Raw genomic sequence first — 27,993 nt, 5'->3', positions numbered from 1 at the left:
GGATATTTTATTGTACCAAAGCAACAGAATTGGCAATTGATATGCAGTTCAGTGTGTTTCCAAACTTTGTGATGTACATAGTCTGGGTTTGGCAAAATGTGGCCCAGAGAGTACTTGTGATCCCTAGAACCCCACATTTTGGCCCTGAATTCCCCTGTCAATCCTAAATTGACTACACTTTTGAACAGTTTTTGTGTAACTTCCATAAAATCATGCAGAGATCCCGCCTCCACAAACACAAAATAATATTGAAATAACACACCACACTATTGCAAATATCCCAGGACCCTGTACTACTCCCAGATGCTGTGGTGTCACTTTCTATCACAATATTGAGAGACATGGAATAAAATAGAGATATTTGAGCTTGTTATGGTAGTTGGGATGCTGCTGTAAGAGGTCAAGAAGTGAAAAATTGCTTACACTTGACAAACACAATGGAATGAGGCATCAGATCCTGAGGCAGAAGACCTGCATGTACAACTTTAGGCTGCATGTAAAAGTTATAATTTCTGGCACAACTTCGAGGCTTATCTATTTGAAAATGAAAAAAAATCTTCTCTAAAAATAATGTTTTGTACTTCAGAAAATATTTTTTTTAGGATGGCATGGCATAGCAATTGGAGTCAATTTTCCCTTTCATGGGACATAAAGTCATATGATGGCGCATTGGAAGCAACATCTTGTCACTTCTGGTTTCCACTTCTACCAAATATTTGACTCCAAAAGGCCTTTAGAAACAAAGTTGGGGGTGTCTTTGTATGTGTGCTTTGAGAGACATTGAATACAATAGAGGTATTTGGACTTGTCATGGTAGATTTAGGACACCATTAAATCTGTATGTGGCTACTATTGGTTTTTAGGTGAGAAATCAGCCCAAAATCACTCTGAACCAAAAGTGGGAGGGAGCTTTGGTGGGCAGCCAGGCATCTTTGAGATGAGACTCAAAGTCTATATGTGAGCCATAGACTGCACTTTCCCCAGCACTGTTCCAATATAACCTGTTTCCTGCTATGCTAGGTTTGTACTTTATGGGCCTCTAGCTGCAGGCTGAAGTGCTTGGCCCATTCTGTCATCTCAGAAATTGTCCAAAAAAGAGAACCAATGAGCATGTCAAAGCCAATTAGGAGACAAAGCTCCATGTGCTAAAGGATGGCCATTTGTTTTGTTTGTTTTTAAAGAGCCTAACGTGGAGTTTTGTCTTCTAATTTGCTTTGACATTTCAGAACTTGCCCACCTTTGCTGCATCTTTGTTTTATTCTTAAGCAATTGTTGGCATGATGGGGGGAAAGCTGTTTTCTAAAAAGAAAAGTTATATGAGGAAGAGAAGCTTATTTCTTCACTCACCAAGTATGGTCAGAATGAAAATCATCCCACACTCCTGTCTCAAGCTAAGAATTTTAGAAAAAAAGTTCTCATTGTAGTGCAGTGATTTCTGTCAAATTTTGGTTGTGGAGGAGTAAGAACATAAGCTTCCCCTCCCCTTTCTCTTCTTTCCTGGTAAGAATCAGCCTCCCTCATGCTGGTAATTAATTAAGGAAAAAATGATGACATTACTGTTGCATTCAGTCCAATGTGCATTCTGTTGGCACACTCCAAGCTTGCTTAAACTGAATCAGATCATTGGGCAACCAAATTAAGCATTGTCTCTTTTGACCCACAGCAGCGCCTTAAACAAAGTACTCTCTCTCTCTCTGTCTGTCTATATAGGTGGGACCCAAGTGGGACATGAATAAAGGAAAATTATTTGTTCAGGATACAGGAAAAGGAAAGACTTAAAACATGCCATTACAGCATCCCTTTTTCCCCTCACTGTTTTACTTTGGTGTTGTTTGGGCTGCAAAGACATACTGTTTCTGAGCCGTATTCTGAGCAGCCTGGTGTGCTGTGAGAACAGTGACAATGATCGCAGAAAGCCAGGCTCCATCTGCTTGTCTGGTTCCATGCTGTACATTGCTTTGCTCTGAAATCCAACCAGAACTCAGAAAAAAGTTCATTTTTTGGACTACCACTCCCTGAATTTCCCAGTATGTGTGTTAGCCGAGTTGAGAGTCCTTTTAATTAAAAAAAAAAACTTTCCCAAGGTCTGGTTCCCGGAGTATATGCACTCTTTATTTCTGTGTAAATGCATAGACGAGTTGATTAGCCTGCATTGCTTTGCCAGATGTGTTTGTTTATTTCCCTAGCTTGAAAGTATAGCTGATTCAAGAGACCAAGTTTTCCCAGTCAAGGAAGGATTCCAAGCTCTTCGAGGGATAATTAATTCTGTGAGTATTTGGGAAAGCACATCTTGCTTAACTTTGAAGTTATGAGTTCATTTGTTTGTTACTTTATTGCTATTTCTGTGCCTTCTCCTTTATGCTGATGACAAGCTGCTACAGCTTTCTCTAGCCAGAAAGCGTCATTCCCAAAATATGCTCTTGTGTGTTAGGTAGATTAAAATGGTTTGCTCAGGTATTCTAGCCTTTACAGATTCACTCGCTAAGGTGAGATGGGCAATTTCTGAGGATGATGATGATAACAGCAGCAGCAGCAGCAGCAACAACAACAACAACACTTTTTATTGTGTTGTCGAAGGCTTTCATGGCCGGGATCACAGGGTTGTTGTATGTCTTTCGGACTGTGTGGCCATGTTCCAGAAGCATTCTCTCCTGACGTTTCGCCCACATCTATGGCAGGCATCCTCAGAGGTTGTGAGGTATGGAGAAAACTAAGCAAAGAGGTTAATATATATCTGTGGAAAGTCTAGGGTGAGAGAGGTCAGTGTGAATGTTGTGTAGTTAATCACTTTAATTAGCATTGAAAAGCTTATCTGCTGTCTTCTTCCTGCCTCTGGGGCATCCTTTGTTTAGAGTCGTTAACTGCCCTTGGTTGATTCATGTCTGGAAATCCTCTGTTTTCAGAGTATTGCTTTTTATTTACTGTTCTGATTTTTGAGTTTTTTAATACTGGTAGCCAGATTTTGTTCATTTTCATGGTTTCTTCCTTTCTGTTGAAGTTGTCCACATGCTTGTGGATTTCAATGGCTTCTCTGTGTAGTCCAACAAATCCAACAAATGCTACGGTCAGCGAAGGACAAGAGGGATCCTCTCTCTTCTGCAGGAGTCTACCGGATACCATGCAGCTGTGGACAAGTCTACATAGGGACCACCAAACGCAGCGCCCAAACAAGAGTCAAAGAACATGAAAGGCACTGCAGACTAATTCAACCAGAGAAATCAGCCATAGCAGAGCATTTGATGAACCAGCCTGGACACAGAATACTATTTGAGAACACAAAAATGCTGGACCATTCTAACAACTATCATGTCAGACTACACAGAGAAGCCATTGAAATCCACAAGCATGTGGACAACTTCAACAGAAAGGAAGAAACCATGAAAATGAACAAAATCTGGCTACCAGTATTAAAAAACTCAAAAATCAGAACAGTAAATAAAAAGCAATACTCTGAAAACAGAGGATTTCCAGACATGAATCAACCAAGGGCAGTTAACGACTCTAAACAAAGGATGCCCCAGAGGCAGGAAGAAGACAGTAGATAAGCTTTTCAATGCTAATTAAAGTGATTAACTACACAACATTCACACTGACCTCTCTCACCCTAGACTTTCCACAGATATATATTAACCTCTTTGCATAGTTTTCTCCATACCTCACAACCTCTGAGGATGCCTGCCATAGATGTGGGCGAAACGTCAGGAGAGAATGCTTCTGGAACATGGCCACACAGCCCGAAAGACATACAACAACCCAACACTTTTTATTTGCTACCTGCTTTTCCTAACAGGTTGTGTGCAAAAGAATCCTCTTTTTTTAGTACAACTGGCCAACTAAAGTAGCGCTGGCATCTAATTTCCTGCCCCACCACTACCAAATGTGCCAGAATATCTCATTTCCCCAGTCTTTTCAAAATGGTGATTGGAAATGGCTGTTAGTATTTTGAAAGAGAAACAGAAGGAACTGTATCTTGACAGGAGCCTTTGTGAGACTGAGAAAAGAAGATTGTTTGTATATAGTTGGGTGAGATTTGGGGGCAGTTTTTGTCCAAAACTAACAGTAGAAATATTACCAATTTTTAAAGGGGAGGGGTTCAACTGGCTGTAGGAGACTCAAGGGAAGAGCTCGTGGGCTATGTAACAAGCTCAGAGGCTTCATATGACTTAGAGACTTCACTGCCTCCATCCTTGTTCTGTGGGCTATACTAGGACTGAAAGCAGATGAAATGAATAAATGCTAAACATAAACAGAAGTTGCATCTGGCTTTGATTTTGGAAATGTGAACTTCTAGGAGGCAGGGTTGTGTCCTACAGCTCTTTTGCATGAAAAACTGATTGCTCCTAGAGGCTTCCAAGAGCTTGGGAAACAGTACTATTTGCTAGGTTTTCTTTCTCTAGCAAGGTTGAGGTTGGACTGCACCCACAAAAAAAGCCACAGGATCACATAGTGCATTTTGTGCAGCATAACCGTAGGGGTAGCAATTCCTTCTGAGATCCATTTTAAAACTCTCTGATTGAATCCTTTCTGCTTGTTCAAGTTGGGAGTGAGAAAGAAGGGGTTTTCTCATGCCATGCTGTTGAGATTTGCCGTAGGGAGAAGCAGTGCTAGGAACTGATTGTGTACTCTTTGCTATGCTCTCAGCTTGCATCGAATCATGTCACTCTCCAGAAAAAGGACTTACTCTTCAGTTGCAAAATCTGCAATGTTTTGTGTGGTACTCCTTCCTGGATCTGTTCCAGAGGGCTGGTAGCATGGATAAAATGAATGTGCATGTGATCAAATAGAAGATGAAACTTGTGGGAAAGGGGGCAAAGGAGAAGGAAAGTAATAAGAATTTGAAAACGCTGTGATGTGTCAATTTAAAGATGAAGAGAGGTGACGTGTCTATAGGAAGAGAGATGCATAATATGGTATTTCTTATGGACAGTACCTGTTGTCTGTGTTTAATTTCATCCATATATATATATACAACATATATATATATATATACACACACATACACACATACATACACACACACACACATACATACACACACACACACATATACACATACATACACACATAGACATACATGCACATATACATTACATCAGGGGTCCCCAAACTAAGGCCCGGGGGCTGGATGTGGCCCATTGAAGCTATTTATCTGGCCCCCACAGCACAAGGACAGAAGGGGGTTGGGCTAAATGACCCAAGGGGTCTCTTCTTCTCTTACAATCCTTCTTCTTCTTCTTCTTCTTCTTATTATTATTATTATTATTATTATTATTATTATTATTAACATTGAGGCTGGGTGGCCATCTGTCAAGGATGCTTTGCTTGTGCTTTTGGTGCACAGAGGCAGAAGGTGGTTGGACTAAATGGCCCAAGGAATCTCTTCCAACTCTCTTGGCAAGTTGCACAAATGTCTTAAGGCTCTTCATGTTGAAATAATGGATATTTCTTTGCTTGAAGAAGATTTGCAACATGAACATTGAAGATGTGGATGTTGTGTATCAAGACATATAAACAATTCTCTTCCAACAAAAGTTGAGTTCTGTAATGAATATAAATTCATTCAAAGGGAGCAATTCATGAATTCATGTACATACATATTTCATAAATGGAGAAGTGTGAATCTCCAAATGTTGCTGAACTGCAGTCCTTAGGATTCCTCATTAGTTAGGTATCCTTTCTAGACCTGATGTGGTCTGGATTCTTGTAATATCTAGGCCACACACTTCCCAACTTTGCTGAACTTTGTGTAAGGTACTTGGCTTCTGTTAGTCAGTGGGGATTTCTGTTCTGTACTGTTTGATTTAAAGTGATATGTCTGACTGTTTACATCTGGTCATTCAGCTGACACACAAAAAACACATGTTTTTCAGATCCAAATATGAATCTGTTTTTCCTTCTGGACCTGGTCCACTATACTTACTGAACCATGAATGTGGAGGGTCTCAATTTGAATGTTTCCTCTGCTGGAAATGCAGAGTTACCTTAGCCAACCCCCTTCCTCTCCTTCTCCCTTTCCCCCTCTTACATGTCAGCATCATCATTTCCATTTTCAGCATGAGATACCATTGGAGGGACTCAGCTTGTGTATGTGCCTTCCAGTTAGTTGTTACTTTATAGTGATGAATATCATAGGTTTTCCTTGGCAAGGGATACTCAGGATGGTTTTCTCGGATACTTCTTCTGAAATATAGCCTACAACAGCTTGCATTCATTGAAGGCCTCCTATCCAAGTATTAACCAATGCTGACCCAACATATCTCCAGACATCAGATGGGTTCTGGTACTTTTAGGGCATTTATGCCCTTGGTCTCACCTTCCAAAGTTGTCATTGTTGTCAGGATTATAGCCAGATGATATATGTTAAAGCAATACATTGGTTGGTAAAAATATACATGAAACATGATATTTGATGGTGGTTATTGAGTGTTACCTCTTTTTAAAATATTGGACCCTTTAAAAATAGGAACATGCATATGTGGCATTCCTATGTATTGAAATTATACTTACTCTGACTGATCTCTCACATGACATCTGGTATTCACTAAATGTTTGATGTTCATTGGAAAAGTGATAGTCATTGTTGGAAACCAGAATAAGCCTGTGTTTAGAGCAGGGGTGGAAACTATGAAACCCTGCAGATGTTGTTGAACTGCAACGCCTAAAAGATGGTGGGGGTCACAATTTCACAACAATTCAAGGGTCACACAGCTCCTGTTTGTGCCTTAGAAGTCTTCACTGCTGTTCCAGGGGCAGCTCTTTCTTAGGTGAGTTTTGATCCACATTTTCCAGAGTGACCTGTCCAAGATCTTGACAGGTACCACATAGTTTAGCATGATTCCACTCACACTAGATATGCTGATAGACGTTGTGTGTCTTGATATCAGTCCATTCATATATGATGACCCTACTCTTCCAGTAAAGCATCAGTGGTCTTACATTGTTTGGGAGTCTTTCTCCAAGATAGCAGAGAACAAGGCTGTTGTCTGAGCCCTAATTTACCTCTCCTTGGGTTTTTGCACAGTGATAATCAGAATAAATGATATCTGCATGTCTGCAAGCCAAAATCGTTGGGCTGATTCCCTGATGAAAATTGGGGAAGCTTGAATGTGGTCTGTATACGTAGGATTTTATGAAGATAGGCTCATGCAGATAAGGTGTCCTGATGTGGAGGTGGGCTTTTGTGTTGGTTCAGCCTATAGTACTACTCAGACCAGCCCAATGAGTCCTCTTTCACTGTTTTCCCCAAGATATAACATGTTCTTACATAAGAGATAACTTTGCAAGGAAAGTGGTATGCTGACCAATCTGTCAGTAGCACTGTTTTGTTTGTTTGTTAGAAACTTGGAATAATGTTGTCTTTCTCTTCTGCTGAAATGTCTCACTAACTTTTTAGAAATGAGGGAACATATCCTTGGCATCCATTTATGTCTTCTGATATATTTGACTTGCTAAATGAATTTTAATGTGTTTCACTGGCTTGGGATTGTGCAAATGTATTTACATGTACAAAAGTTGCCAATATACATTTCAGGCTGAAATGAGATGTAAAATGATTTCTTGTATGTCTGCAATACTATAGTTAAGCTATTATGTTTTTTTTTCTTGGCAAGATTATCTTCCTCTAAGCTGAGAGGTGTGTAGTTAAAATATTGTATAATTATATTGTTAAAACACAATTATAATATTATAATAATTATAATATCAAATCTCCACTGAGTTAAAAGGCACATTAATAATGCTTCCATTACAAAAAGCTTCAGCTGAAAAGCCCATCTCATCAGCCTACCAATTGTCAAAAGCTTTCCTCAGTGTAAAGATAAGAGAGACCTGCAGAGCAGTCAAGGTTTGGCTGTTAAAAAAAATTATACAGAATAGATGAACAGTATATATATAAAATGAGTGTATAATCATCTGCCATTATAACTCTGACAGTGAACTTTTGCAAGCTTTTCTGGTGTTGTTAACATTTCCCAACTTTACAAAGAATTTAAATGAACACTGACTTGTCAAAATAAATAATCTGAGTGGAAAGCCGAGTGGTGGAAGAACAAATGCTGAAGGCGACTTAAGTTATCCGATCAGTAATGGTTTACTGATCTAGTGTGGCTGATAATTATTTGGAAGTATGGCTTCATGAGTATGTGGAATAAATGCTTTGGCAATGTGAACATTCAGGGCTCACAAGTGGATACATTTCCTTCTTTCCCTCTTGCATAGCAGTATTTCAGGGCAGATATTAATTCCTTGCAAAAAGGCTATTAACATTGAAATGCCAAGCACTGTTCTGATAAACTGACCTTTTTGAGCAGAAGTAGGCAGCTTTCCGAGGCTTGAAGAGAAGTGCGCTTAGTGTGCCATGAGCTCACCCCGTTTCATGAGGTTGTTGTGAGGATAAAGTAGTGAAGAGGATTTAAAAAACTCTTGAACACTCATGAATGAAGTCTTGTAGGAGCAGATTCAGCAGTTTATTTATTCAGACAGTGACAGGTAGACCCTGGGGGTCCCATGCTGAACAAGTAATTAAACCAACTGAGCAACAAAAGACTCTGGATATATCTATACTGTAGAATTAATGCAGTTTGACATCACTTCAGCAACCATGGCTCAATATTATGGAATAGCATTTAACCATGGAGTTGTAGTTTTACAAGGTCTTTTACAAGTTCTACATTGGTAGTCCCATTTGTGGGGATTTGTAAAAGGCAGCATCATGTAATTGGTTGACTGGAAAGACATGTGTCAGCAGCTGATTGGCTAAGCGTGCCAGGAGCCAACATTCTGATTGGCTACTGTCTCTGGCTTGCTGCTGAAAGAAACTGAACAGGTTTTTTTACCTCAGAGAGCGAAGAGGTAACAGCTAGGGAATTAATGACTGCAGACTTTCTGAAGCCTGATCAGTTTTAAAGAAACAAGGCATATTTAAAAGACTGTTTTAAAAGGACTGTTTATTCCATCTGTTCTCTGTCAGAAGCCAGAGAGACCACTGTATATATTGTTGCTCTGTTTGACCTATTGAACTGAAGTAAAGTTACTGTTACTTATTTCACAAACCTGAGTGGCACGTTATTAAACTGCAGGTAAAACTTTGGTTCAGAAGCCATGGTAAAGCTTCTATTTATTTACATCTACAACCTCCAACACCATTGTAGACTTTGAGTAGACTGCTGTTGTCTATTCAAGAGGTAACCAGTACATGGACTCTGTGGCCAGGGTTTTTCTTTCCAGGTAAAATCATAACTGACACCCCAGACAAAGATGGTATTTATCAACACTGAGCCACAGAGTACATCTGGACTTCCAGTAACAGAAATGGATCTTAGATTGTTCTTAAACTATGTATCTGCTCCTCCTTCTACTCTTAAGCAAAGACTTTTGACCAGCAGCTATTGATCTCTACTCCAATTTCATTTCAAAACGAGATACATAGGAAGTGTGCACCTTGTTTCCAGAAGTCTTTGGCTGTAAATGAAACTAGATTTTCTCTTTTGGATTGTGCTGTGGGTACATGTGCTTCAGAAACTTGTGAGACTTGCATCTGGCTTATGATGCACCCCTCTCATCTGTTTGCACACATCCGGCTCTAGGATGGCATTCCTGGAAGAATGGCACCCACATGGCTCAGGACATTTGTGATGTGTAGCCTTGCTTAGGAGTCCCATTTTTGGAAGAAAGCTGGAATGCAAATAAAATAAAATTGATTGATCAAATAAATACAAATATATGCCATATGCTTGGTATGGTTGTAATAATCATACACATTTATGTCTAGCTCGGAGAATAGAAGGCTCCGGTGGCCTAGGGGATAAAAGCCTTGTGACTTGAAGGTTGAGTTGCTGACCTGAAAGCTGCCAGGTTCGAATCCTACCCGGGGAGAGCGCGGATGAGCTCCATGCGGGGACATGAGAGAAGCCTCCCACAAGGATGGTAAAAACATCAAAACATCTGGGCATCCCCTGGGCAACGTTCTTGAAGACGGCCAATTCTCTCACTCCAGAAGCAACTCCGGTTGCTCCTGACACGAAAAAATAAATAAGTAGAAGGCTAAGCAGTTATCTTTAAATATCTGAATGGATGTCATGTAGAAGCTTCTTTTCTGCTGTTCCAGAGACTAGAACATGAGTTCACATTAAAAGGAAAGAGACTCCTACTAAACATTAAAACTATTTCTTTACTTTAAGAATAATTTAATAATGGAATGGACTATTTGGAGGGTGATAGACCCTCCGTCTTTGGAGACCTTTAAATAGAGGTTGGATGGACATTTTTCAGAAGTTCTTGAGTTGTATATTCTTGCATGGTTGGGACTTGAACTCAGTACTTTATGACTCTTAGATTTTATTACTGTATGTCTCGTGGTGATATGGGCGAGGACTAAAGGAAAATAACCCATTGTAGTTTTGTTGTTTGTGTATGTGATAGAAGTTCAGGTCTTTTTTTTTCTGCGTAGCGGATAGAGAGGCCAAGGGAAGTTCGGGTAGATGTTATAGTGTCACCTGGGCTACCTCAGGAGTGATAGAGGTGAACAGCTACCAGGAGGCCTCTTCCACATGACTTTTTATGCTTTGCTGAAGCTCCTGCCCTTTTACCCCTATTCTTTTCTTTAGTCACCTGCTCTAAGTGCATTTAAGTAGAAAATACAGATTTTGGCAAGAGGGCAGGAGAAAGACACACCAGTCACCACATATGCAACCTTGTCCTTGCTTGGATTGTTATTATTTTTTTGTGAGAAACAAAATCCTATATGAAGGTAGCATCTGATTACCAATTATAGACCTTCTCCTTAATTGGAATGTTTGCTGCAGGAGGAAAAAAATATGGTTAGAGTTTGGGTTCTGGGGCAGCCAGCAGCAAGCCATTAAATGCTTAAGTTAGAAGCAGAAGAAGGACGAGAAAAGGAGGCATTAAGTGAGCATAGAGGAGAATTATTCCGATTATGTCACTCTGGTCTTTAATCCGCATGGATAGCCTAACGCTTGAGCTGCACTTGCTGTGAGATTTAGAACAAACATGTTAGAGGTTTCTGTTCATGCCGCTGAGATGCGGGAGGAACAGAGAGTCGCGGAGGGGGCCGGGGATAGGGCAGGAATTGCCGAGTTGATCTGTTAAAGTGACTCAATGGCCTGGAAATTGAATATTTCTCCATTCCTACCCTTCAGCATTGTACAGGGCTTAATTTGACATCCTCTGACATATTACAACTCATATAATCTTCTGGTGCACAGAGGGAGAAGCGGGAAGGAGCAACTTAACTGATCAGGTTCCAGGTTCTGTCTCCCTCTGCCTTGCCTGCCCTGTGTGTGTGTTCACGTTTTGCTTTGTGATGCAGATTTGACTTGTCAGATACCCCAAATTACTATCAGTTGCATTACATAACTGGTATAGTAAGCACTCCTAACAAAACCTCATTCTGGAGCAGAGCTCGGAGAAGCTAACTTGCTGGACAGCAACTCTCACAATTCCCCAAGAGCATAATGGATTGTAGGAGCAATTGTTAAAAATAATAACTTTCTTAAGCCTTGTCGAAGGCTTTCACGGCCGGGATCACAGGGTTGTTGTATGTCTTTCGGGCTGTGTGGCCATGTTCCAGAAGTATTCTCTCCTGACGTTTCGCCCACATCTATGGCAGGCATCCTCAGAGGTTGTGAGGTATCCATACAACAATCCTGTTTCTTAAGCCTTTTTATTCCAGTCCCATTTGTTGCCACTTTACTGTGACCTCATCTAGGGCCCCATCTATACTGCCGTATAATGCAGTTTAACTGCATTGAACGGGATTATATGAGTCTTCACTGCCATAGGATGCATTTCAATGCAGTTAAATTGCATTCTGAAACTGCATTATATGGGTTTCTGAATTGTATTCATAAGGAGGGCCCAAGGTTCACTAACTCTGAATTAGCCATCTTACTTTTGTAATTATTTCAGAAGCGCAGAATTTGCACTGCAGTATCCTTCTATTCCTGTCCTTTCCTTGGTCTACAGACTTTGTTGGTTGTAATTAAACCATGTAGAGCTTATTGTCATGGGATTCGACCATGTTGGTTAGAATTAAACCATGTAGAGCATGGGATTCATCATCACCTAATTCCACTTTCTACCTACATATAGTCCTCCACCTCTCCCAATGGGACCCAGTCCTGTAAAATTAAAAATCCAGTAAGATCTTACTAATTTACAATGTCTATGCATGGACTTGGTGGACTTATAATCGTGACCAGTCCTTGTCTGTATGATTCTCTTTAAAATACTCCTGTTGGAAAATTATATATTTTTAAAACTCATAATTAGGCAGCTTCCCTAATGTGGTGCTGCCCAAATGGTGACTACATTATTTCTGTTTCATTACTCAGCAATCAGACAAATTATGACCAGTTTAGTGCTTCATGATGTTAGAGCAAGCCAAGTAGGGCATGGTTATTAAATGGGCAGGTGGAAAATAAGTCACTTAATTTTCCTGCTCATTATAGGTCCTTTGTTATCCTACATATTATAGATCCTTGTTATCCTACACAGAAATACATTTTGTAAAGGTGTTGCAGCACACGAAGTTTTGCTTTGAACATTTTTGCAAAACTATTTCCTGTTACCAGTTCATTTTTTCTCCCATCTCCAAAACAGTATTGCTATTGTGTGTGTTCCAAGTTATTTCTGACTTATGGCATCCTTCCTCTTTTTGGGGGGAAAGGGAGCTAGGTTTCATCTTCTTTATAAAACTGAAGACCAGAACAAATGAAGTTGATTTGGCTGTGTCGTGCAATTATGATTCCATGAATGTATGATTAAATTCTGACCATAATGTTTCCTTCTTCTGATAGACAGAGGTCATTTTTGGTACAGTAGAAGCACAAGAGGTGTTGAATCTATCTCTGTATTCTGCCCAGTTGCAAAGACACAAATGGAGCTAAACAGCTGTGTTGCAGTGATTGGGCTTTAGTTCATGGATGGTGTGGGACAGTTTTTGATTTCATAAATTGTGATACTATAGATCAGTAGTTCTCAACCTGTCGGTCCCCAGGTGTTTGGGCCTGCAACTCCCAGAAATCCCAGCCAGTTTACCAGCTGTTAGGCTTTTTGAGAGTTGAAGGCCGAAACATCTGGGGACCCAAAAATTGAGAACCACTTCTGTAAATGGAATCAGCAAGAAGGGTCTGGGTGCAGGAGGTTGCACATATAGGCTACTTTAATTGCATAAGCACACAATACATGGCTGTTATCTGACAGTTGTTTAAGATCTGTAACCCTAGAGATGTTGTTTGGCTGCCATTCTCATCATATGGGTCAAAGCAGAAATTACAGAATTTGGAAATGTGTGTTTCTTAGAACTAGAACTCATAGAAAGCTCCACTGGAAATTGTAGTCTAAAAAGAGAATATTTCCAGACTGTCAGAGCTGTCAGAATTGCATGTGGCCCGAAGCTGGATCGAACCTGGGTTGAACCCCAGCAGGATTGAAATGCTAGAGGCAGGAGTGTGGTGAATTCAGAAGTTTTTCTTTCTAAAATTCCTGGCTTGTCCAACAAAATTGCTAGCTCCCACCCAATAGGCAAAAACAATGGCCTGCCTTAGAGAAGAGAAACCCAGCCAGCTGGCAATCCTGACTGTGTGATGCTTCTGTTGTTCTTGCATAGGCCTGGTGTGACTCTTGACTTGCTTCCCCTGTTAAATGAATAATTGGGCGGGATTTTTTCTTCCTCTTTCCCCCTCTGTTGTTCCTCTTCATTAGTGTGCTGTATTGACGTAACCCCAGGAAGTAGCTGTATTGGTCTCCTCTGAGAATACAGATGTTTCAGAGAAATAAAGGAAGATTCCACAGAATATGCAAATCTTGGCTGCTTCTTTCCCTCCCCTATCTTTTCAGCATATCCATTTATTCTGTGTATCACTGATACCGTGCTGAAATCTTTGATTTGAAATTCACACAAACCAAACCTAGGGAAAGTTGCTTATTTGGACTTCAGATCCCAGAACCCCCCCCCCTAACTAGCTGGCCAGACTGCTGGGATTTGTAGTTCAAAAAGCACCTTGTCTAAACTAAGGTTGTGGAAATGGCATACACCATTCATCCTTTTGCTCACGTAACTCAAGCAGTAAACACAGCATGCAAGCGATATAGACATACTGTGAGATTTGATCTTGGGTATTTTCCAGACAAAGTACTTTCACTGTTGGGATTTGATACAAATGGGAAAACATATCTTGAGGATGTAAACTGTATTACAGTAAGTTGTAGCAGGACCAACTGTATGTGTGTTGAAGAAAAACCTTATGATGGTAATTACTAGGTGCAGCTGGTAATATAGGTCAACCAGCAATCTTGGACCTCACCCAACAGGGTATAACTGTATGGGTTTTTAGAATACAGTTCTGGAGAGGTTCTTTTTTGTTCCTCTGAGGAGATCTATGCTCAAAGGCTCTGCTCTGAGGAGCAGGTAGGAAAGAAGCCGTTATGCTGCTCTAAAGGAGGCTATGGTGGAATAGCTGTTTGCTCAAGGTTTATGTTTTGCTTTCTCATTTGACTTAAGATGAAGATGTCTTATTTTGTGTTACTTACAAAGACTATGTAAGGTTTCTTGCACTGCTTGTTTTGTATACATCATTGCAAGTTTGTGTTTAATCTCTGCTATTAAGAGTAAATATTTTTTCTCTTCATTTCTACTCTTGTCTGTGTGTCTTGTGCATGGGACGTGGCTAAGATCCGCTTGCTGCACAACAAACTGGAGACAATGCCAGTCTGTGTCTGTTTCTGGTCTTTTGGGGGGTATTTTAAAAATAATAATTATTTGACATAGATTTTAGACATCGAGCATCAATCAAACTGTACAGAATCAGAGAGAGTAATAAGTGCACAAGTTTGTAAACCAGTGGTTCTCAACCTGTGGGTCCCCAGGTGTTTTGGCCTATAACTCCCAGAAATCCTACCCAGTTTAGGATTTCTGGGAGTTGAAGGCCAAAACATCTGGGGACCCCAAGTTGAGAACCACTGTTGTACAACTAATGGAAAATGAAAGATTTAAGTAGAATACATTGAAACACTAAACACATAAGCATAAGTGAGATGTTATTTCCAATTAGTATATTAACTCTGTCTTCTCTTTTTTAAAATTTATATTTCTAAAAGTGACTTTGAGTGTGGTATTAATTTTACGTATAATCCAATTCTACACATGTTTCTTGTCTTACTTGGACCAGCATTTTCCATGAGAGGCATTTTCACTTGAGCTCTTTCTTGTTCCATCATGTCATGAATCATGTAGTTGTCCCACCAGCTGTTTACCAATTTAGACAAAACTTTCTGCATACCAAATACTTTGGAATGGTGTTGCTGCTGAGAGATCAAGCCATCTTGGAATAGATAGGGAAAGAGGAGTGTAGACTATATGGTTGATCTTCCCATTTTGGACCCCAGGAGTGGGCAAAGCCAATTGACACAAGACAAACAACTCTCCCAGAAGAATGAACACAACTATTAGGAATATGAAGAGGAAGTAAAATATTCACATAACAGATTAGGTCAACTATTAGTGTTAGGGATAACTAATGACTTTTAGGAATTCAGTTGCTATGTTTCTCATATCCTTCTATAGCAGGCATGGGCAAACTTTGGCCCTCCAGGTATTTTGGACTTCAACTCCCACAGCGGCTGAGGGGGAAAAGGAAAGGGCCTGAGGCTGTTAGGAATTGTGGGAGTTGAAGTCCAAAACACCTGGAGGGCCAAAGTTTGCCCATGCCTGTCCTATAGCATACTGTATAGAAATGAACTTCTGGGCACTTCTGTCAATAAGACAAATATGGAGAACAATCTAGCCTTTAGCATGTTCCCAGAAGGTCTTTTGCTCCAGGTTACACTTCCCGAAGCAAAACATACCTGCTTATTTTACAGAATTACAGCATCCTACCATTTGCTGGGTCATTTGTTCTTGTCAAAATGACCTTCTCCAATCATTTGTGATAATATCCAGCTAAATCTGTAATTTGAAACAAATGATGGTATCTGAATCATTTTAATCAGAAATATATTATCTGTGTGCTCAGCCATTATTCGTCATATTATTCCGTTCTCTTGCCAGCAATGTGTATCCCATTAGTACCCGGTGGAATTTTGCATAATGTTTGTATTCATAGTAACCAAGTTGGAAGGGAAAAAAGCCACACCAAACATCTGCGTGAGTATATTATGGGCCCCCTTTCCCTCTGACTCATGAGTTTGCCAGTCTTTAAATCACTGTGCATAGTGATAAAACTATTAATGTAATTGTATGTGGTTTGGCTTTACTGACACCCCTTTGTACAGGGCAGTTGTTGCCACATGTTCAAGTGAAGCTGTAAGCAAGGAGAAATAACTGGGCTCCAGGGATTCTCATGTTTCTGGTACATTTAACAGTTAAGCTTTACTTTAGAAATGTAGAGTTGCAAGGGACCACAAGGACCATATCACCCAAGGCCTACTCTGCAGGAATATACAACTGAAATATTGGGTTGCTGTGAATTTTCCGGGCTGTATGGCCATGTTCCAGAAGCATTCTCTCCTGAAGTTTTACCCGCGTCTATGGCAGGCAACCTCAGTGATTGTGAGGTCTGGGGATGCCTGCCATAGACATGGCGAAACATCAGGGGATAATTCTTCTGGAAAATGGCCATACAGCCCGGACAACTCACATGAAAGCCTTCTACAACACAATTCTGAAAGATGTCCATTCAACATCTCTTTGAAGAATAAGCAGGATAACTGAAGTAATAGATTGCAGCTCACCTGGGAAAATTACCTTTGTGAACCGGGCTGTGGCGCAGGCTCTTGAGCAGCTGCAATAAATCACTCTGACCATGAGGTCATGAGTTCGAGGCCAGCCCGTGGCGGGGTGAGCACCCGTCAATTAAAAATAAAAAATAGCCCCTGCTCGTTGCTGACCTAGCAACCTGAAAGATAGTTGCATCTATCAAGTAAGAAATAAGGTACCACTTATAAAAGTGGGGAGGCAAGTTTAACTAATTTACGACCTGGAATGAGGAAGTGCCGTCAGAGTGGATGATGTAGCAGCTGCTCCCCCCTGTGGCCAGAATCGAACATCCCCTCAGAAGAAGGTTAAATTGCCTCTGCGTCTGTCTGTCTTGGTCTTTGTTTGATGTGTTTATGGGCATTGAATGTTTGCGCTATGTGTGTATAATGTGATCCGCCCTGAGTCCCCTTCGGGGTGAGAAGGGCGGAATATAAATACTGTAAATAAATAAATAAATAAATAAATAAATAAATATATCTCCCAGAATCTCCAGCCAATTAGGGAATTCTGTGACTCGTAGTCCAAAACAGTAACATTTTCAAGCTCTAGATTGCAGTGGTAATGAGATCTAGGCAACGGATGTGGGATATAATGAGTCTGCGCAACAGATATGGGTGATTTCAGGTTTTTGAGATCTGCTTTTCCTTTCTTTTTCTTTTTTTTACTGGAGTCTGTCATCTATCTATCAAATGCAGCCTGTGCAAAATGAGTGGGAGATGAAAGCATTTAATTCCCAATCCTCATATATTGGGGCTGATCTGTATTAACAAGTGCAAAATTATATTTTAATTACCAGATATCAGTTATTCTAAAAGATTCACTGAGTGGGGAAGGGAACTTTGTTGTTTCTGTTTGAAAAATTCCAAGTCAGAAACCCTTGCTATTCCACTCTACATCATCCTATTATCTTCTAATTACTCCATCTAAGCATTTGGTTGCAACTCTTTGGATTTCTCCCAGAATCCCCTAGACTGCACAACCCCTAGCTATATAAAAATACTGTGAAAGGGTGATCTAGGTCTTTGGGGACTCCTGGATGCTGCACTTTCTCCAATCCTGTAAAGGTATAATCTTGATAAATACTAATAAGGATGGTATGCTACCATGTTTCCCTGAAAATAAGACAGTGTCTTATATTAATTTTTGCTCCCAAAGATGCTCTAGGTCTTATTTTCAGGGGATGTCTTATTTTTCCATGAAGAAGAATTCACATTAATTGTTGAACAAAAAAAAATGAACATTTATTATATACTGTACATTAGTTGTCATCACAAACCAGCATAACCAGACAAACTGTGAATCCTATCAAGATTTTCTTGTTACTACCATTAATTCCATGTCCAACTCTCTATGGTACATATATTTACCGATCCTGCACACTCTGGTTCAGTGAGCATGCTTCCAAACAAAATCTTTGCTAGGCCTTACTTTCGGGGGAGGCCTTATATTTAGCATTTCAGCAAAACCTCTACTAGGTCTTGTTTTCTGGGGATGTCTTATTTTTAGGGGAAACAGGGTATATATTGGATATCTCTGCTCTATGAACCCTCCATTTCATGGAGTCTTACTTGGAATTCAGGAACTCCTTTATTCGTACTGCTCATGCGTTATGGAAACGGAGCAATCTTTTGAGGTCTTGAGAACTTTTCATTGGTTAAATGGAACAAAAATGTTATGCTGGGGGAAAAACTGGGCAGGAGTAGCAACTGTTTGTCTGTCTACAGCCGTATTGAGAAGAAATTATGTACTTTTTAAGGTAGCGATGTTCTGAATATTTCACTTATGCCTTGGATTAAAGATCTAACAATATGTCGCAATAATGCATATCTTTTTAATGCTCAAGCAGTTGCAACATTGCATCTTTGGTTTTCATGGGATTTAATTCACATGAAAACGGATCCTTGTAGTTGGTTAGGAAAAGAGTTCCAGCTGTTCTGAAGGACTGCCCAGAATCCTGAACCCTCTCTGCTGTTTCGTGGGAGGAACAGATGCCAGGAGAGTTATGATTTATGGTAGTAGTGGCTGCCAAAATCTTTTGAACTGCATGCGAGGGCTAAGCGAAATCAAATGATGCTGTGAAATGAATTGATGCTTAGCATATTTTGCTAATTGTCAATGTATATCATGTGTGTTGATCAAAAAGTCACCCATTCTGGATACATTCTTTTATTTCTGGCCCTTTCACCCTTGGTTATGAGCTGGGAATGTGTTCAAATAGGAGCATTGCCAGATTTTCCCCAAAGCTCGTTTTTATAAGAACAGAGATAGTAGATGGAAAATGTCTTTTTGGTATATATTAACCCCAAAGCATATCCATGTGTGTCATACAACACAGCTGAATTTTCTTTGGCTCGAATAAGATCAATTCGGGAGTTTTTAGAAGACTTTGTGCTCATTCTTGCTGTAAATCTTATAGCAACCTGTATTACTGTTTGAAGAAATACAAAGACTTATTCTTAAAGGATGTGGAATACTGTATATACTCGAGTATAAGCCTAGTTTTTCAGCCCCTTTTTTAGGACTAAACCCCCCCCCCCTCGACTTATACTCCGGTGAAGATCCTGGTTGGCTTATTTTTGGGTCAGTTTATACTCGAGAATATATGGTACATTTATTATTTTTCTCTATTATTATTGGTATTGTTACATTTATTATTTTACTCTATTATTATTACATTTATTATTGTACTCTATTATTGTTGCTACTATTACATTTATTTTACTCTATTTTTATTTTTATTATTATTATTAATACATTTATTATTTCACTCTGATCTTCTTCTTCTTCTTATTATTATTATTACATTTATTATTCTACTCTATTTATTATTACATGCATTATTTTCCTGTATTTATTATTATTATTACATGTATTATTTTACTCTATTACTAGCTGTGCCCGGCCACGCGTTGCTGTGGTGAAGTATGGTGGTATGGGAATTAAAGTATTGAGGAATTGGTGGTAGTTACAATTATTGCTCTCCCTCTAATTAGGACTTCATTTTTCTTTTCTTTTTGTTGTATCAACCTAGTGGCGTGGATGATGGGTTGTGTTGTCAAATTTCAAGGTTGGGTGGCCTGTGGTTTTGTTGTTTTGTGGGTCGCCGTGATGCCATCACTCATTTATATATATAGATTATTAAAAGGATACATAAGCACATTTACATTGAAGAAGATGAGAATAATGATTTAATCAGAATTAGACAGTCTTATCTTAAATTAGAGCTTGATGTAAATATTCAAAAACATTTGGTATCTATTTTTATTTCTGAAATTTCCCACCCTCGGCTTATACTTGAGTTAATGATTTCCCAATTTTTTGTGGTAAAATTAGATGCCTCGACTTATATTCAGGTCGGCTTATATTCGAGTATATACGGTATGTTGGTTGGCTTTGTGTCCAACATGTTTTAGACAACATAGTGAGGGATAATAGGAATTACCGTATTTTTCGCTTTATAGGACACACTTTTTCCCCCCAAAAAATAGAGGGGAAAAGTCAGTGCGTCTTATAAACGCAATGTGCCCATTCTCCCTTCCTGGATGCGTCAGACGCATCCAGGCAGAGAGAATGGGGCGCGCGCACGCACACATCGCCCCACATCGCTTCCTGAGGAGAGGGAAGCCTCTCTGTGTCTGTCCTTTTCCTTCAGCCTCAACTTAACCCTTGAAGAAGAAGGAGGAGAGGGAAACAACCCCAGCCTGAGCCTCCCTCTCCCTTCGCCTCAACTTTCCCTCTTCCTTGCTTCCTTTCTTTTCGGCTGCCAGACAATCTCCTCCGCGCTGCCCTCTCTCCTTCCCTTCTTTCTCTTTCTCCGGCTCCTCCCAAAGCGAGGAAGAACTCCCCCGAACTTAAGGACCTTCATTCATTTCGCCCGGACACAGAAAAAGGGAAGCCAAGGCATGGGGCGCGCGCACGCACACATCGCAGAGAGAATGGGGCGCGCAGAGAGAATGGCGCGCGCGCACGGCACACATCGCCCCATTCTCCCTTCCTGGATGCGTCTGCCGACACATCCAGGAAGGGAGAATGTGCCCATTCTCCCTGCCTGGACGCAGATCTGGATCTGCGTCCAGGCAGGGAGAATGGGGCGATGTGTGCCGTGCGCGCGCGCGCACAGCACACATCGCCCCATTTTGCCCTTAGTTCCTGGATGCGTCTTATCATCCGGTGCGTCCAATAAAGCGAAAAATACGGTACATATCAACAGTATCTGGAGCGCCACATACCCCATAGTATCACTGCTTTATCTTACGCATTACCTGATTTCAAAAGCCAAGCAAGGTTGGGATTAGTAATTGGATCCTTGGAGATTTTCAAACTCGCATTTCAACTGATGACACTTCTTCATGTTTCTTATTCGGCAAAATTGGCCATGATTACTGAGTGGCCATAGGATATGAGAGACCAAACCAAACAGGGAACATAGGGAAAAGGGACAGTCAATCTTCTCTTCCTGTTGCCATAGGGTTAAAAGCACATGCCTTGCCTGTCAGGAGCCTTCTGTTCAATCTTTGGTATACTCCAGATGGAATATTTTAGCTAATGTTGGAGATCCTAGAAAGAAAATGATATTTAAAGCTATAAAGAATTTATTTTCGACAAAGCCTTTTTGTATAAATGTACATCTCAGGTGTGCAGGACCAAACAGAATGAGAGAATGAAGTAAACTAACTCACAGTCATACATAAAATACAGGCACATGCATCAGGAAGCCTGAGCTTGACTTCTGCTGTGTGCGAAAGGAGCAGTCAGTTTAAGAAAGCTTCTTGTCTGTTACTCTAAATGTTCCCCCTGCCCAATTTGAATCTAAAGCAGCATCCTTATATTGAACGTAATGTATTGTGACTTACCATAGTGCACTGAATGTTGCTCTCTTTTGAGCAGTGAAGGATAATGGTTCTGATGTCAGTTGGTGTGCTTTTAGTACGAATTTAAAGAAGCTATCCAAAGTACCCAACTGATTTCAGGGATTCGGGTTCTGTACCCTTCTATGGGCTGCTAAAAAGACAAATGATCAAGTGGAGTGATCCAATAGCGTTGGGTCAGGACTCCATGAGATGTGGGTTTGAATTGCTCCTCAGCCATGAAAATCCACTGAGTGACCTTTGACAAATCACACTCAGCTTCAGAGAAAGACAACAGCAAACATCCTCTGAAGAAATCTTTCTAAGAAAACCCCATAATAGCTCTGTCTTAGAATAACCAGCAGGCTGAAATAACCTGAAGACACACAACAACAACAACAACAACAACAACAACAACAAAGAAGAGATAGGAAAGTCTGTAGAGATCCTCTCTGGTTGATTATGATTCCTAACACAACTTTACTGATAAAGTAAAAACGAGCAAGGAAAAGGATGGGCGGATGACAAATTTTGCACTTAAAATGACAAAAAGGAGATGTTTGAGGGAATGCAAGGGAGGGAAGGAAGGGAAAAGTCATGAACATGCATTTTGGCTGACATAGTGGTTTCTCGGCCTTGTTCCACATGGCTTTACATAATGATAAGCATGAGACATGTATTATGTTTCCAAAGAAGAAATCATAATGTTCTTCCATGTATAACCTGTGATATGCCCAGCCCAGAGCTGGAATAAAAACATGTCTTAGGGGGAATAAAAACATGTATGAACTCAGAAACCTAAACCTAATTGCTTGTGTTAACCATAATAGACTCACTGGAGTAGTAAGTTAACACTTAATGCAAATTCCCTTATTTCAGTGGGACTACTTTGAATTTAGACTGAGATTAAGTAGGGATTTCTCCTTGCAATCTTCAAAGGTCCTTATTCATGATTCTTTCCATCATGCTTGCTTTCCCTTAAGCAATTGCTGGCTGGGGTTGATGGGAGCTGTTTTCTAACACATTTGAGAGAAACTGGGGGGGGGGGGGTGTGAACTGCCACCATGCTGGTTTTGGATTGCAAAGATTTGGGAATATCTTTTTAAGAAATGTTTTTTTGCCATATGGTTGGCAATCTGGAAAATTTTTGTGAAGTGCCACCCTTCCCCCTTGCAAAGACAAAGGAAGCCCTGCTTCTCTTGCAAACCACAGGAAATAAGAAGAGATTACATAAGTTCCTTTACCCTCTCTACACCTTCCTTTTATCAAGGAAGTTTACAATACTGCATAGATTTATGATAATGTTCTCAGAGAGCTTTATTTTCCTGTTGTTGGCCTTATATGGTATCAATTTTAATATTTTTCATGTGCAGTGCACAAACATGATGTGCTTCAGTTGCTATCTGGTATATGTCAAGGATGAGATTTCAAAGTAAAGGCTGTCTTGTAGCGTGATGCTTCTAAATATCTTTTCTGGATGGAACTGGTCTTTACTTGTGCACATTCGAGCAATGTGTGGAATTCAGGAGCAGAAGGAACACAGTTTGCATCAAAACTAGTCACTTCTTTGCCTAATACGGGTGTAATAAAGTCACATTTCAAAGGAAATGTAATATATAGGAAAGAGGTTGCTTCATAGATAACTCAGTTCATGAAAAACATGTAGACTTCATGTTATCTGGAGGCAGTCCTGGCCGGGCACCCTTTTAGTCCTTAAATTAAGAAAATTGGTTCAGAAATAAACATCTAATTTGAAAAATGCTTTTGGAGGCATAGTTTCGTGCATGATTGTTGCTTTGGCTCCTGCTGTCAAACAGTTCTTAAAATACGTCTCACTGAGGAAGAAATGAGAAAGTATGTGTGTGTGTGAGAGAGAGAGTTTGATAATAATAATAATAATAATAATAATAATAATAATAATAATAAATAATCCTGCAAACCTCAACAAACCATACTCTCTTCTACACATGTGCATTTTTGGTAGCACTGTGTATATTTATAAAGCATCTGAAATACAAGGAGGCCAAAGGGATTTCATAATTGTGATTTGCATCAAGCGTTCTACTGTTGCAACAGGAACTGTGGTCATTGGCAAGCAGAGTGAAGTAATGTACAAAAAATTAAAGGGCCTGCTTTCCCTACTGGGACTGAATGTCTTATTCTTGTTTTTTTCTCTGTGAATAAGAGATAATTTTCATCAGCAAGGATGATTGTTTGATGCTTGCACAGCACTTTATGCTAGCTAGGGCAAAACACTTTAAAGGAATTCCTTTCTGTCTCTTTTCCTTGAAACTCTGGAACGAGTTTCTTGGAGCCATTTGTTATGTGCCAGGGTGGTAGATGATGAAGTCCCTTCATTTTCTGATTTCTTATTATGTTCTTAGAGTGAATTACTGAAGTCATTTATGAGAAAGTAAAGGGAGTATTCAAATCAAAGATTTCCTCCTCCTCCTGGTGACCTTAGTCTTTGGCAATCAGTCCTATAATCTTGCTTCTCCATCTGCAAATACAAATGGAGACTTGTACAAGGAGAAGGTCATAAGAACAGCTGTGTTGGATCAGACCAAAGGCTTGTCTAGTTCAGCGTTCTGTTCATAGAAGGGCCAGTCAGTTGACCAAAAGGAAAACCCAAGTTCAATTGCACAGTACCCTGCTCCTGATACTGAAGGTGACATTTGGCCATCCTAAATAGAAGCCATTGATGAACCCATTTTCCCCCATGCATTTATCCAGTACTCTTTTAAAGTCTTCCAGATTGGTAGTCAGCTTGTGAAAAATCAGAATATCTGCAGCAGAATGAGTTCACAATATTAATTTCTCTTCATTTTCTGACCTACTTTATAGTTATTAAGGGTGTAATTCTTGACTTAATTCATCATTGAATACAAAAAGTTTCAAAGGTTTTTGGAATTTTGGGCATGAATTTCCACATGTTGGGACTTTCTACATTGGTTGCATGCCAGTCTGGTTTCTTTTTTTGGGGGTTAAATCTGGCTATTACCTTATAAAGACATAAATGTCATGGGATCAATATATTTTAAAGAGCAGCTTTCCCTTCATTATCACTTTCTCGCCACAATCTGTTCAATCAGACTTTAAATTCCTCCTTCAGGAGACTCACCTGGTCCCTTCTTTAAAAAAATAATGTATAGACAGTTACTGAAAATCAACCATCTTTAGCATTGGATAACTACCTCCCTTGATTATTAGTTTCTTTCATTTTGCTGTTACATTTGCTATATTTGTTTCTGCTTGTTCTGTTGCTGTTCTGCTTTTATGTTTTTGGTAAATGGGGGAGTATTCTGTTTAATTATAGTAAAAAAAAAACCCTTTATGATACAGGTTGAGTTATCTGAAATGCTTCAGGACCAGAAGTATCTGAAATCTGAGATCCCCCCTTTTGATTTTGAAATGCCTGGATTTGCATGTACATTCATAATGAGATATCTTAAAGATGGGAACCAGAATTAAATATGAAACTCATTATGTTTCATATACCTCTTATTTGCATAGCCTGAAGGTAGTGTTGTGCAATATTTTGTGTTTCTATACATCAGAAAGCAAAGGTTTCACTATCTCAGTCACTCATTTAGACAGATTTGCATTTGGAATATTTCAGGTTTCTTTTTTCTGGATAAAGAATGCTCAACCTATATTTATTTTTTCATGTTACATTGAGTATCTTAATTTTTGTGCTTTTAAAAAAATGCATAAATAAAATACCAATGTAGAAAACTCACACTCATCAAATGATGTAATGTAACTTATTTTTCTGAGGTGGAGCCCAAACTCACTGAAGCCCAAGAAATAAAAATTATGAAAACTCCCATATTTCTATCAAACTTTGTATTATTGCTGAATTTGGAGGTCTAAAGACTGGCCCTTCATTGGGGGAGTTTGGGCTGAGACATTCATTCTGAGTAACACAAATCATGGAAAACAAACCAGAGAAGGTCATCTAAGGTAATCCCACATTTCAGATCTACAGAGACTTCCATACTTGCTAATCTGTAATAAGTGACAATGAGCTAGACAGGGCCATTTTATCCATAATAACCTTTGCTCAGGTCATCTGTTGCTTTTTATGGCTGCTTGATAGGGTGGCTCATCAAAACCGCTTCAGTTTTGTGTCTCAACACTGCAACAAAAATATTACAATTAAACATATTATTTCAATTTCTCCAAACAGATATTGAAACAGTCGTGCACAGAGATTTTATATCTGGAGCCCTCGAGCGTTTGTGTAGGAGGTGAGTTAGCTGGGTCTGGAAAACAATGTGCAAATATTGATGATCCTGCTGTTACTTCCTTGTGCAAAATGTGTAGCTCCCAGTTCCATATGCTGAGTAGGAAGATGTCAATTAAAGGTGCTTCCCTTCCTTTGCCAGACTCTGCATTACACATTTAAACTGCTGTGGTTTCCCTCCAAGAAATCCAAGAGCAGCTGGGTTGTAAAGTAGTTATAGTTTGTTTCACCAGCATCCTGTTCTTCTACCTGCAGAAAAGTCATGTGAAGTTGGCTTAGAAAGAGAGGGTGACTTCACAAGGCTACGTTTATGCAGGGATTTATCACTTACTGTTTTTTTTTTCAATGCTAAGACACATTTCTCCCTTATATAATCATCTCTAAAAATGGAGTATGCCTTAGAGTCACAGGTGTATACTGTGTATTTTTGTTGGTGGTGATGATACTGAAATTACGTTGCATCTTACAATTGATGGTGCCTTGCAATTGAAGAAATATGGTCTTTCTGAAATAGTTTTTAATATGGCAGCAATATGTAGGATGGAGTTTTATGAATCATAGCCACACTTTGGCTCATGGAATTCAAGTTACCTGTCCTCCTTTCCCCTGTAATAGATCTTCATGAGCCACAACCCCCCCCCCCCCAAAAAAAAACTCTCTTCAAGGATCCTTCTAAATACCTTATGATGTAGCATGAATAAGGAAGAGATTGGTGGAAATCAGAAGCTCCCCTTGTTTGATTTGCACTAGGGCAAACTTTTAGATCCAGGCTGTTCTGTTTGGAAACATTTCTTAAAAGCATTTTTCCAGTTATCTAAACTTCCCATAAAATGATGGCAATGAGAGTGAATTGAGGGTAATTATTTGGAAGGACTTGATTCGTAAAACAAACTAGTAATTTGGAGCTGTAGCAGGAAACCTCAGCAAATGCTATGTTTTATGACAGCTGGAAATTTGATCATTCACAAAGTACCCCAAGTTTTCAAGACAGTTGTCCTAAGTTCCCACTTCTGCTGTCTTTTATTCTCGGACATTTATTAATATTTCTTTTGATAATTTTTTCTTGTTTGCCAATGCTACTTGTTAGGAATGAGTGAAATGGCTATTCCCCACTTGCAGACTTCATGCAAAGGTAGTAAAATGGCTGGCTGTTTTGAAATGACAGTGAGTGGGATGGCTGAGTTGGTGTATCCATTAATTATAGCCAATCCTTCTTTATGTTTGGGTTGTTGTATGTTTTTTGGGCTGTGTGGCCATGTTCCAGAAGTATTCTCTCCTGACATTTTGCCCACATCTATGGCAGGCATCCTCAGAGGTTGTGAGGTTATGTTTACTTCTTTCTTTTTCCCATTGTAAGGGACTGTGAGCACAGGAGTGGAAGCTTTCTTGCTTCCAGTGGCAGATGATGTCTCCAGTCAGCTGTCTGGGGAACGAAACCTAATTTTGATTCTAGGATTCGGCCTTACACTAACTTTAAATTGCCCAGAGTAGATTCCCAGCCCATAGTGACACCATTATCATCATCATCATCATCATCATCATCATCACAACAACAACAGCAACAATAACAACAACCCACTTTTCTTTTTTGATCAAGACCCAAAGCACCTCGAAACCCTAAAAACAATACAATTAAAAACCTACAAAATATTAATATTGAAATAGAATTAATCATATAATTATTAAAACAAGTCAATTAAAATTATATTGAACAAATAAGTAAAAACTGTTAAAAGCAATTAAAACACTGTATAGCACTTAAAAACAACAATAATCAGATTCCAAGCCACAGAGGAAACTTGGTGTAATTCATTTTGTTTTTGGGGTTACATACTTATGCGTTTGTCCATCTACTTTCAGAGGAATTTCACGTTGTTTTAAGAGGAAGTGGTTTCACTTTGGGAAGGACAAAGGAGAGTGTTGTCTGCTCCTATATTGTAAATGGAACAACAGTGAGTAAGTATCCACAAAAAACACAAAACAGAATTTTACTCTTGTCTCAATGACCTTTCAATCTAAGTATCAGACTAACTGGAACCCCGGTGGCGAAGTGTGTTAAAGCACTGAGCTGCTGAATTTTCAGACCGAAAGGTCCCAGGTTCAAATCCCGGGAGCGGAGTGAGCGC

At 39.6% G+C, this 27,993-nt stretch overlaps 1 protein-coding gene across 1 annotated transcript in view; it reads left to right on the top strand.

The window, feature by feature from the left end:
• antxr2 (ANTXR cell adhesion molecule 2) overlaps window positions 1-27,993 on the top strand; it is a 141,621-nt gene that overhangs the window by 20,042 nt on the left and 93,586 nt on the right. Inside the window, exons 7-9 of the mRNA XM_062981465.1 lie at window positions 2,187-2,267; window positions 25,811-25,871; window positions 27,728-27,823. Coding sequence (XP_062837535.1) covers window positions 2,187-2,267; window positions 25,811-25,871; window positions 27,728-27,823 — 238 coding nt within the window. The remainder of the gene's footprint in view (window positions 1-2,186; window positions 2,268-25,810; window positions 25,872-27,727; window positions 27,824-27,993) is intronic.

Source organism: Anolis carolinensis, chromosome 5 (assembly GCF_035594765.1).
Source record: "Anolis carolinensis isolate JA03-04 chromosome 5, rAnoCar3.1.pri, whole genome shotgun sequence".
Taxonomy (NCBI): domain Eukaryota; kingdom Metazoa; phylum Chordata; class Lepidosauria; order Squamata; family Dactyloidae; genus Anolis; species Anolis carolinensis.
This window is presented reverse-complemented; position numbering and strand designations above follow the sequence as displayed.